Source organism: Telmatherina bonti (genome assembly GCF_933228915.1).
Source record: "Telmatherina bonti genome assembly, chromosome: 22".
Taxonomy (NCBI): Eukaryota; Metazoa; Chordata; class Actinopteri; order Atheriniformes; family Telmatherinidae; genus Telmatherina; species Telmatherina bonti.
This window is the reverse complement of record NC_136631.1, coordinates 12,431,391-12,444,342: the sequence shown is the minus strand read 5'-3', so window position 1 is coordinate 12,444,342 and position 12,952 is coordinate 12,431,391. Positions and strand designations below refer to the sequence as shown.

Below are 12,952 nucleotides of genomic sequence, written 5' to 3'. Positions count from 1 at the left end.
TGCTTCCCCTGGAGCTCCTCCACTTCCTCTGCAAAGGCCCAAATCAGCACTCAGTCACTGAGAGGTCCTACACTACACCTCACAATGGCAAATTCTTACACATAAATGGCCTTATTCAGAAAAGCTTGCAAGCAGCTGGTGCGATTCGCTCAAGAAAATAAACATTTCCTTCAAATATTTTGATTGGCCAGCAGACAACATCAATACCAGAGGCACAGATTACCCCTGTTAATAAGACGACCAGCCCCCTGGGCGGTGCTGAGGCGGGGAGAGGGCCGGGGCTGGAAATAGGAAGAAATGGTGATGGCGTCATTAATAAGCAGCTTTGGGGTTGGGTCCAGCGCAGTTTTGGGGAAGGACATAAATAAACGTGCCCTGCTTTTTGAAGTGCGTATGCAGATGAAAAGGATGGCTGAGATGATGTTTGAGCCAAAATGGCGTCCGTCCTCGTGACTCCAGATCAAGCAGCGCCTCTGAGACATGTAATGCGCTTGCCGTAATGAAGCGTGTCATTGAGACACAGTGAATGCTGGTCCTTGTGCTGGCTTCCTGTTTCGCTGAGGCCTTAGGCGTCGCAACGGGGAGAGAATGTGAGAGAGCAAGCAGGACAGAAAGAAAGACGCCAGAGAGGGAAGGGAGAGAGAAAGAGAGCGTGTTAGAGAGGGGAGGAACACGGCCTTGGCTCAGCTATGTGGGACATTTGATATGTCTTTTGAGCCCTCACTTATAACGTGAGCAAAAACAAACACATGGGCTGAAAAATCCTATGTTCTCTTTGAGAGCTCACCGTCCACCCGCCCTTCCCCTCTCCTCAGACTCAATAGAGACTGTTCATGGCACACATGAAGTTTCTGTAATTGCTGAAATGTAAAACTCAGCCTGACTCTGATGTGAAATTATAACTTACACAAACAGTTGAGTCTGGTAAAGAAACATCTTGGTCTCACTTCTCTTTTTCCTCGTGTTTTTTTTTTTTTTTTTTTTTACCAAGAGGGCAGCTTCAAAAGCTTTTTTTTCTTTCTTTTTTCTTTGTTGAAGAACAAAAAACATTTTCAGTCTAAATTATTCATCCCATGGTCACAAAATAAGACTAACCACAAGTGAAGCTTTCAGGCACCATAACAAATAAACTCTGTGGCAGCCATTGACATATTATGTAAATATAAGAGTGAAGACTAAAAGACTGGTCCAAAATCCTGCTTCTTTTGCTTGTATTTGCCTCACAGCTTCCTGCTTGGGTTTGGCAGAAATCAGCATGAAACCCAACTGGCGTGACGGCTACATTCAAAAGTCCACACCACCGCTACCTGACGGTGCTAATTTCCTGTCTCACTCTTGCATCTAATTGGCTGATCATGTCACTCTGGACGTGCGAATTAGTGAGCGCCTCTCGGCTGCGGCAGAAGCAGAGCGCCTCCTCAAACCTGGGGGGCCGGCCAGCTTGTTTATGTGGAGTAAACTGTGTGGTCACTGTGGAAGAGGATGGAGGGGCGCGACTGCTTTAGGACTTTCTCAAGTTGTGTCCAATTGAGAGGCCACAGCGTGCACGTACTGAACGAGACTGCAGCAGATGTGCCAGCGGTACCAGCATTTGTGAAACGGGTCTTAAAATGGAAAAGATTTGCGTCTTTTATTGTACATCTGAGCAGAGTTTTAAAAAATGAAGTGTGGGATATAAGATTGCAAGATTCTGATATTGTTGTTGGTAACATCACACACCAAGCCCAACACACAAAAGCACACATGCATACACACTCTTGGGTCTTCATGAAAGCAACGAACACTTGCGTTGGAACGTTTTGTCAGTATCTGATATTCATCATCAGAAGGGAACACACAGGTGTTGGAATAAATAACATGTCAAATGATACCACCTCAGAAGTGCCAGGACTTTCTCTTTTGGATGATTAAATTGGTGCCGCATTTCGTTTTTTTCCCTCCTCCTTCACTGTTAAACACATTTAAGTTAAAAGAGCTTCTTTCTTCTTGTTTGAATGTTTGAGGCCATGCCAAGGAGTTCATTGAGTTTTGCCAGCATTAAGTTAGATTAAGGTAAAACTGGAATCTGTTTTCTACTTTTTACAGATAAATCAAATCTATCAGGATTTTGCCTTCCTTAAGAGTGGAAATTCTTGTGTATACACTCTAAAAGCTGTCAAAGTTAGATGTTAAATGATAAAGTACTACCTGTATCAGAGGGGGAAAAAAAATCTGCCACCCACAGATACACATAGTAAACACATGTATCTCTCTTGAGGTTTTGAAAACCAGAATAACAATTTAGTACTTGATTGTCTGAGTGTCAGATTGGCTTGATTGAGCTAGGTGAACCACGCATTTTCAAACACACACTCCCCTCCGCCCTGGCTGAGAATCACTCCACATGTCTAGCAGGCTTACCTGTGGCCACCGAAGAACAAAAACAAGGCAGCGAATGTAGCGTCTGCCAGCGTGCAGGAATCCTGTCACTGCACGCTCTGTAATGAGCTCTTAATTACCCTGTCTGTCTGGGGTGCGAGCAGAAAACCTGCAACACTAACACACATCTGCATGTGTGTGTGCGCTTGTTTGTTTTCAATGTGCCTATGGTGTAATCGTGTGTGTGTGTGTGTGTGTGTGTGTGTGTGTGTGTTTGTGTGTGTTTGTGTAGAGAGAGATTTAAGAATTCAGCGTCAAGCAGATGTCTGGAGACATGTCCTGTTGACAACAAACCATGAGTATTTTATGGTTGAGACAGCAAAATGAAGCAAGGAGGCTTTAGGAGGAGGTGACACTATATTTTCTTCTTCTACTTTTTTTTTTTTTTTTTTGCTGTTCTCAGGGGGAGAATTCAAAGTTCCAGCCCAAGCTAATGGAAAACATCTTTTGTAACAGCAAGACGGGAATCCATTTAATTACAACGTGTTGATGGGCGATCTATCACCAGGCGATGCTCAAACAAACAGGTCCCAGGATTTAAAGTATCTGTAAAGTACAACAGCGTCTGGCAAAACTTTGAAAAAGTGGAGACGTGTGTGCTGTTGATATGTAAACACTTCCTTGTGTCTCTGAATGGGATTTATTACAACAAGTCTATTTTTGTTTGAGCTTTTCTTCTGATACTACAGTCTTGTTGTCTGTGCATGAGTCCGACGCATACAGGCTGCAGCTCAGACGCTCCAACAGATACAGTAAAAGTGGGAGGGAGAACGGCCCTGCGCTCTGTTATTTAATTATTTTACTACTCTTGCCCTGCGGTAAGTCGTCATGATGGTAATACCACAGATTAAGGTGTGTGGTTTTTACAGTCCTTCCCTCTTCTGTCTCTCACACACACACTTCTTATAGACAGCCTGCAGTCACTGGCAGCTGTAACATGAAGCTCAAGGCCTTCAGCGTCTCTGACACTTCCATCTGATGTTAACGTGCTATGTCGGCTCTCCGTTTATGCTCCGTACATGTGTGTGTTGCAACATTGCATCCCTTTGAAGCCTTGCAACCTTATGATGCTCTAATTCCTGCCTTAATCCTGTGTGAGGCAGACAAGAGCAGAGCTCCTCGTCTGCTGTCTGGACCCTGTCTGTACACCTCTCCATGCCGATCGGAGTGCAAGCCACCCCTTTCCATACACACACACACACACACACACACACACACACACACATACACCCCAAATTCAAGGCAAGCCTCAGAAACTCAAAGCCCCCAGTATAAGCTTAGCTGCAGGGGGCTTTTTATTGGCAGACAAGTTCTCGAGCTCTCGCCAAACTCTGAGCCATCAGAAAATTATCATCACAGTGGCGGTATTGTGTTGAAGCTCTGCGCTGTTTATTTTCAGCATTACCAGTAGTTAGTGTTTCTAAAATGGCTGACATGTTTTCAGTTTGGTACAGGCTGTACCGGGGCGCAAAATCAATATCAACAGAAAGTAAGGACATGGGGAAGCAGGGTAAAAGACCCAGTGTTCCCTGCAGTCAGCTGTTAGATATGGCCATACTGGTGACTCAGTGCTGGCTAAGCTAAACACAAGGCCAAACACTGTATGGCTATGATACAGTCCGATAGGGTCGCACCCACGCACGGCTCAACACTCCCAAATAAGTCCTCCTGTACACAGCAACACGCTGATGGAAAGCTAATGAGATTCATTAGACACCATGAGAACTAGAAAGTGGGTGGGAGGGGGGAGTGTGTGTGTGTGTGTGTGTGTGTGGATGCTTCAAGATCTCCTGTTGGAGCCAATGACACATGACAAGTGAAGACTCATCCTCAGTCCAGCAGTCACCCACGCAGCTGTCCACAGCATACACATAACACATATGTTGAATCAACCCCCTCCCTCCCATCGCACCACCTCAGTCTAAGTCACTTCTCCCCTTCTACCGCCCCCACACATTCGACCAGTCTGAGCGTGACGTGATTGCCAAGGTAGCGGACGGCTGTTACATTCCTAAGGCTGTAATGTGTGGTGTGCAGAGGTTAGCTCGAGCTCCCTGGCCAAATTTCGGCTGGCAGCACCCACAATGCCACCTGGCCGCAGATTCTGCCCTTAAAGCTGTATGTTTCAGACCCACCAGCGGAGGCTATCTGGGGACACGGTCGACACAAGCTTCCCCTCACAGAGCCAACACATATAGCACCCCTCAGAGCCCTCATGGAGAAAGCACACATTAGGGCCACTTGGCTTCGCTTAAAGCAGCAGAGTGAACTGCATGTGCTAACAAATTTGCTGTACAGATTACTTACCCTCCGGCCAAATAAAACCAAAGATGTTTGTCTTAAAAGAGGAGCTATTTGCCTCAGAGGAACGGGAGTTAAAGTGAGACGATTTTACGGTTTTGTGATTTTGGATGTGGTCCTCACCTTGTGTGGTGCTGAGGTGAGGTTGGTGGATGGGGCGTGGGTTATTGTTCACTGGGCCTATCCGCATCGTCCGCTGGTAGCGCTCAATCTCTGACAGCCTGTCGGAGAACTGCATCTTCTGAGAGTCTTCTAGCTTCACTCTGTGCCCTGAAAGATCAAAATACGGGGAGAGGTCAAGGAAATGCTAATTTTACCTCTAATCTGCAATGGTATACAAGGCTGCTTTATATCCAAGAAAAGACCTTTAATTTTTTTTCCCTTTTTTTCCTTTGCCTGTTTAAACTGTAATTAATGAAAAAAAAACTTCACTTGGACTGAAAAGACCATCATGAGCTTCCATTTTAACTCACCCCCACATACACCAGATAAACTTATATAAAGATATGGCCGCTGTTGCCATGTTTTCAGCTTCCAAACACATAAATATTATTAGAATGTAAGCAGACCTTGAAATACATGGGCTAGACACTAAATGTTGCTCAAGCTGCACCTGCTGCCACGTCACCCGCAGATAACGACAGCGTAAGTGGATGAAAATAATTGCTGAGAAATGTTGTTTTTCCCTGAACCTAAAGTCTAATGAAGAGTGAATAACTGCATTAGGCGTCTCTGTGAAGTGATGAGGTTAAGTGATTTTTATCTTGCTGCCTTGCTAAAGAAAAATAACAAGAAATAGTGAGTGTTATCTGTCTCCAACAACCACCCCTCTCTCTCTCTCTCTCTCACACACACACACACACACACACACACACACACACACACACACACCCCCCTGCACACATAAATTGAATCTGACTGACACAGCACTTAGTCAGAGAGAAACACCCAAGCAAAGCTACCAGACTTTATAGTCATCACTGCTGAACATAACGGAGAAAAAAAAACAAAGAAAAGTTGTGTGTGTGTGTGTGTGTGTGTGTGAGTCTGTGTGTGCTTGTGTGTATTTGTGTGCAGGAGGTGAGAACTAACTCGGAGAAATGACGCATTTCTGCTGCACCTAGAATGCTGACCAACACTTAGCGCCCCTATCACTCTGAGGTCTCGTTGAGGGAAATGGTAAGAAAAAAAAAAAAAAGATCTATGATTGTGCCTTTTATGTAGACACACTCATGTACAAATACACATGTGTACTTTACATGTGAACACACCTTAAATGTCAGACGTGAGTCCGGATGCCTCTAATGGGAGGAAGAGATTTTAATGCAACTATCAATGCACCAAAACTGTGTGTGAACCCGCATGTATACATTCTGTGGTTTTCTCCCTGGCATCTCTACAGAGTAGCCTAATGTGAAGTAATGGCTGGATTTGAATATTTTATCACTATATAAAGGGGGCAAGACAGACGGACCAATATGGATTTTGCCCGTCCTTTCTCTCCACTGACCCATGGGCAATATATCTTTCCTTTGAGGCTAACCCATGGGTAAAGTTTCCTCCCGTTTACCGCTCTGTCCATTTATTTGTGCCCACTGTCTCCCTTCCATCTTCTCTTAATGAACTATATAGAAATCAAACTTTGACACCCCCAAACACACTTAAAGTTTACACGGTACACTGCCACAGACTCTGACCAGAATCACTGCTTAAGAAAATACACCACAATCAGTGATGTAGCGGTAACTCAAGACGTGTGTATACTTTCAATTTTTCGCCCTTGTTTTAAAAACGGAAAAAGATTTAGCCCAGAAGAAAAAAAAAGTTTCTGAAAAAAAAGTGGCGTGTAGGACTACACTATTTAGTTTACCCCAAAAATCCATCAGAATATTTGCTCTTTGTCACAAAATTTGTGCTCTTCGGTTTCAAGCAGGAAGAGTTATGAAATACTGGCACACAGACAAGTGAGAGACAGGCCCATAGACATAGATACATATGTCTTTATTATGTCTATGTTCAGGCTAAACTTAACACAGCTGACGGCTAAATGTACCAGTTTAGCATAGGTAACCTTAGCTGAGCTGCTGGTTGACATAAGCACATGTGTAAGAACGTTTGTAATTGTAAAAGCAGCATCCCAGAGGGTTAGAGGTGGGTATACTCCTTATACCCGTGTACACCCTGGACTACACCACTGACCATGATCAACTGCTGCCTTGAACTTTCCATGTGTGAGAAGAGAGACTCAGTCACGACTAATCTGTCTGAGCAGAGACAGCACTTTTGTTGCTACTCTGAAACTGCTTGTTTTCCTAAAAAAAATTAGGATGCCAACAGAAAGAACAGTGTGTGATGTGTGTTTGTGTGATTTGACCAGTTTGCTCAGTGCCATTACTCAGGAACATATCCTGGGTGGTGTGACACCCTCTCACACAGCCTGTAATATCTCTTTTAGTCAGCATGACTTGTCTTTAAACTGTGATGGAAGGAATGGAGGCCAGCGTTCTCCGTCTCTCTCTCACACACACACACACACACACACACACACACACACACTCCAACAGCGCCTGCACCAGGCTCCAAACACACATAGACACTGCGGCTACTGTCTGTTCCAGGCCAGAGCAGGGCCGACCAGGAGTAGCAGCCCCTCCAAATATAACCCCTATATGTGTCCTTGTGTAGTTATTAAGAGATTTACACCACCTCAAACGGCTGAGGTCAGGGAAATGATACATCCCACTGCTCTCTGGTTGGAAAAAAAAGAGAAAGACAGACAGCATGGGGGGGAAAAAATGATAATTGGTCAGTTTTTCTGTGGCTAGTGGTGGTCTAAGATGAATTGGCTGGCTCTTTAGGGATGAAAGTGATCATTCAGCTGCCCACAAACACACACATACACACTTGGTTTTGCAGATCCTGTGGCCCAGTTCCAGCTGCATGTTGCGACACACTGTTCACAGCTTCCAGTAGGGGGTTTAGTGGGTAGCGAGAGGGCCTTTTTAAAAAATTTTTTCTCCCTTTCTTTCTGAGTGGGGTGTAGCAGCATCATTAGAACAAGGCCTGAAGCCCATTAACCCAGAGCCCACAGTTGCTGTTAACACCACTAATCAACTGGAAAGCTGCTTGAAACTTTCTCTTTCCTCTTCCTTTCTGTTTTTCTTCCCCTTTTTTGCGCTTGTTTTTTTTTATATAGAGTTGACAGATTAAACATGCTTTCTGTCACGTTTTAAACAGATTTTTAACTGCAGCTGTTTGAGTATTTTTGGGGGTGTACAAGTACCGAGTCAAATTTAAATAGAGTTTACTGAGATGTTTTAAGAAAATATTAATCATGCTTGTGTTTATATCTCTGCTGAACAATTATTCCTGGTCTTTTATAGAAAGAAAACTCTTCTTCTTTGCGGAAAAGTTCAAACTACCTAAATCATCAGGATGCTCGGCTTTGTAGGTCCAGTTAAACCTTGCGTTAATACACACTCTTTGGCCAGCTGACCCTGGCTGCAGCCACAGTGTTTTGGATCCGACCGCCAACATTTGACTTCTACTCTACAGGGCTGAGGGCCAGAGGGGTGCCGGTGCTCCACACCGGCCCCATTTCAGAGGGGTTTCTGTGGTCAGATGAATATTTAATGTGTCAGGGTGCACTTAGGAGAGAATGCCCTTGTTTTTCTCTCTATGATATCATAACCACAAGATAGAGCTAGGAGATTGGAGCCAATGCACACATGAGGCCTAAACAGCAGCGCTCAATATGCATTCAGACTTGAAAGTGAATGCTAAAGCTTGTGGATTTACTAGCCTCCTCTCAGGGTAGTGGTCGCATCATGTGAAAGCATTATGAAAGTCTATGCAGAATAAATAAAATGCTTGATATAAAATGTCTGGTATTAATGATGTACTGAAAGAGATGGCTGTATTTTGAAGAAATGGGTGTGCCATTCCAAACCATGCTTTGTTTTTTGTGTGTGTGTTTTATTTCCTCACCATGTTTTATGATCTCTGCAGAATAACTTGACATGTTGCTTCGCTGTTTTAAACCTATGCTTTGAAGTGCACAGAGGTAGCTGAAGTGTGAATGGTGTGAAGTTGTTTTTCATGAGCTCGTACATGGTGCTCCAAGAGCAGACCAGACCACATGAACGGCAAAATCCACTGAGTCTTACCCAGCCTTCCCTCCACAAAGCCCATATCAGCTCTACACAGAGACAGTGTTTGCTCAGTGAGGTGACTGCCAGGACTTAAACACGATGCCACAGCTGAATGATCACCCAATACGACCTGTTTCCTTCCTTCATCCCCCACTTTTTTCAACTTCTCTCTTTCTGTCTGTTTCTCTGTCTCTATTGAAATAAAGAAACATATGTTCCCGTCCAGAGGGAGACACATTAAACACAAGCTCTTTTTAGTGAAGGGCCGGGTGCTTTTTCAGAGGTAAAATGAAACTCTATCTGAACGGTAAAGGGCAGTACGTGCTTTGGCCCCAAACCAAGTCTTCACTGAATATATTTGAAGGGTAAATATTTGTATTCCACGTATAAATGGACTTGATAGCCCCCTGATAACAGGCTGGAATTAATGTGGATTGTATATATATCACACTTAACTCAGAAAACTATGTCTGGACTGTCAAGTCTTGGTATGTATGATATAGGATTACAAACTAAAATGTGAAGGGAAGTGTACTTCTGAGTCTTTTCTGGTTTGAAATCAATGAGCTTTTTCAATATTTCTGCAAGTTAAAATGCATTTATCCTTCTTTATAGGTGAAAGAAGGGTCCGCTGAATGTGTTGACGTACCGAAAGTTACGCGTTGAAAGCTTCTAAACACAATAACTCCATCCTTATCTGGCTTTTGAAACCTGACTGTGATGTGGGGCGACAGTTGAACACATGCTGCTGTGGGGAGTACTTGCCTGCGAGCAAACTTCCGTTTGCCCTCAACAGACACGAAGGACGTTTCAACATCTGTTGAGCAAAGTCTTATACACCTGTCTTCCTCTTCCTTCTCACTAGCGGACCTGAACTCCTCGCATATTTGTTCCCACCCCTCTTCTTTCCGCCACTATTTTTTATACTTCCCTTTTTCTTTTCTATTAAGGGCCCCAGTTTAGAATGTATCTCTGCAGCAATGTGTTTGGCGCTGCTCTATTCAAGGACACCAATCATACCATTGAGTATTTACAGTGGGGCAAATCAAAGTTCTTGTTTTGAGGCTGACCCTGAGGGATGTGGGTTTTACCCTTGGCTGGTGATTGTGGCTGTCTCGTCTGGGCCTAAATGAGTTGATGCTAGCCACACACAGACATTACACAGCCTTAAATTAATTTACATAAAACCCTTGCAACACTTTCAATATGACTGCATCAGGCTTCGCCACTATATAATTATCATGGATGGAATGCACGTACTATTTACTAAGTCTCTCATAAACATTGCAGCTCTGAATGAAGCAGCAGGAGGTTTTTGTGGAAACATTATTTGGGCTTTCTGGAGGAGGTCAACAAAAGTCTTGGCATACTTTTATCTGTAGTTCACCCTGTATGGCCGCAGCTGGGGGAGAGTCTGGTCCCTCAGGCAGATGCATCAGCCTCTCTCCGGGGACATCAGCAGTGTGAAAATCCCCCTCACAGGCCTGAAAACAAACTACTCACAGCGGAAGTTGCTACATGAGACTGTTTTAGCAAAGAGTGCAGCCTTCCTTTCTGATAAGGGGATAAAGTGCTCTGCGTTGTCTGTGTGTTTGTGTGTAAGTGAGACAGAGGTAGCGCCGCACAAGTACAGTTTTACAACAAGGCAGGTTGAGGCAGGCTGAGGGGGGGTTGTAAGAGGTGCCAAAAATATGCCCCAGTGCACCCGGATTCTCTAACAATACAACACGGCCCGTAGCAAGTTGAGAGCAATCATCCTTCTTTTGTGTAGCCATTCTATACTTTGTGTGTGTGTCAGTCGTCTACTGGAGCCGGGGCGTGTTGAGGGGATGATATAAGCAGTGCTGTTTTTCAGGCCTTTTGGCTGCTTGCCTGCAGACTTTGCAGATTTCCCAGTGCTGCTGCTGCTGCAGCTTTGGCCTTGTTGAGCACAGAAGGCCCATTTGGCTCCAGTGACAGATCATATTAAAGCAATAAGCTGCTTTCAGTGTGTTATTTTAGCGCTAATGGTGAATGGGGTTGTTGTGCATGTTCGTGTGTGCATGTATTCATGTTTGCATGTCGTCAGGTTGCTTTAAGCGGTGTGACGCTTGGTGTGTGTTTTTATGTTTGTGTGTGTGTGTCGGGGTGGGGGGGTCAGCAGCTCTTTCTCTCGCAGAGCTGTGAGAAAGGAAAGCAAGCTGCTGCTGTCACATACATCAATGCAACGGCAGCAGATGTGTCAAACGGCTTCGCGTTCACACCTTCGTGCATACTAGCTTGCACACAATAATGTGCAACAATCATGCATATGCCCCTAAACACACGCACACACTGTTCCACAGAATGACAATCGATATTCCAGGAGGGTCAATGTGTGAAATGTGTGAATTTTCCACTGAGATAGTATGCACATACTTCACTTTCAGAACTTTCTCTGACTTCACCATGCTGTCATTGGACTTCTACAGGAGTGTTAAGGGTACAAGACTGAACTCTCCTTTTATTTGTGATGATTCCAGAGTGTTTTGAACACTCTGTGTTTATCCTGAGGATTACAACCTTCTCTGCTCCTGGAAGCAAAAGAAAGACCTTGCTACACCTATTATTTGCTCACTGTTCCTAACCATTAAGGCCTGAAGAAATAAATATCCAAACCGCAGGGTGGTGGTACACAGCGTCTTTTCCAGTAACCAGCAGGTGCCTTCTTCCCACAAACCGCCCTCCAGTCCACCCCCGTACCCACTATCCCAACACAGAAAATGGTTTATTGTCATAATGCAGCAGGGGAGAAAATATTCCACCACTCATGGGTCATTTATTTTTCTAAATGCAGATCAGAACTTTTATTGAATTAAAGCTGAAAGGTTGTAATGGCCCCCCTCCTGTATGGGTCCGTGTAAATAAGGAAGAGTGAGCACACACAGAGTGGGCATTTTACTTCCCTTCATAGGTAAGTAAACAGGAAAGATGCTTGGCTTGTGAGAGGGGAGTGAGTAGGTGGAGATGCGGGGGGGGGTCGGCAGAGCCTGAGAAAGCTTCTCTTCTGATTCTCAGAATGTTTCTTGTTGCATCATCAGAGTGAATAAAAAGAAATGTCTGAAGCTTCTATTAATAATTTTGTCATTTTGAGTACATTTTGTAACTGGCGTCAGCAAATATGGGCTGGAAATTTTTGTCTGAGTGTAAAAAAAGGCCATTTCACCCTGCAGCTATTGTGCGTGTGTCTCTGACAGTCATCTGTTGGCCTGAGGAGGCGGCACTGCACTCGTTCAAAATGTCAGACAATGTTCTTCTTTTTTCCCCTGATTTTTAGCCAAAAACTTGTGCAGTGACACTGCAGTAAACACTGTTAGCAGCAGCAGAAGATAAGTGTCACTAATTGACAACCAGCTGTAATTTCTTTGCTTATGTCATTCTAGTCGGTGTGTTCAGACTAATTAGCTCTACTTTCACAGGAAAGCCTCAGTATAAAAGCTTAAGTAGGATTACCAAAAACTGTGTGTGAATATGTGTGTGTGTGTGTGTGTGTACAGCCCGCAAAGTGAGTTGGCCTCAAAGTCTCTAGATGTGGTTAAGGTGGAAACGGTGGTCAAAAAGCTTCCATCTCAGTCTTATTTACCTTCCACAAAAAGATCATATTACATGTGCTTATTTGTTTTGATGGTTCTGATAGCAACAGTCCCATATTTGCTGAGATTTAAGAGAAAAATACAAAATAAATATCTTGCATGACTGCTGGAGGATAAGTTCATCATCCGGCACCCATCACAAGCCTCAAACCTCAGAATGTGGTAAATGTTTGCTCCAACACACAAGTCCAAAACTATTCTACATGTACCGCTGCATTCCAGTGGATTTATCAGTTTGCCAATATTTGCTCTTCTTCTAATCACTGAGGCTGTGTGTGATGTGTCTGGAGTGACCCCAAGGCGGAAGTTTGCCTCAGCTGGCAGGCTCCAGTCACTGCAGACACTGCAGTTATCAAATTTGCCCTTTATCTTTTCTCATCTATTTGCAGACGGCATTGGGGCAAAAAAAAAAAAATCTTAACCAGATCATAAATTAGGTGGTCATGAGTTTCATTGTTGTGCACGAGTTGT

At 44.1% G+C, this 12,952-nt stretch overlaps 1 protein-coding gene across 1 annotated transcript in view; it reads right to left on the bottom strand.

The window, feature by feature from the left end:
• runx3 (RUNX family transcription factor 3) overlaps positions 1 to 12,952 on the bottom strand; it is a 28,347-nt gene that overhangs the window by 7,914 nt on the left and 7,481 nt on the right. Inside the window, exon 4 of the mRNA XM_079261996.1 lies at positions 4,843 to 4,989. Within this exon, the coding sequence (XP_079118122.1) occupies positions 4,843 to 4,989 (147 nt within the window). The remainder of the gene's footprint in view (positions 1 to 4,842; positions 4,990 to 12,952) is intronic.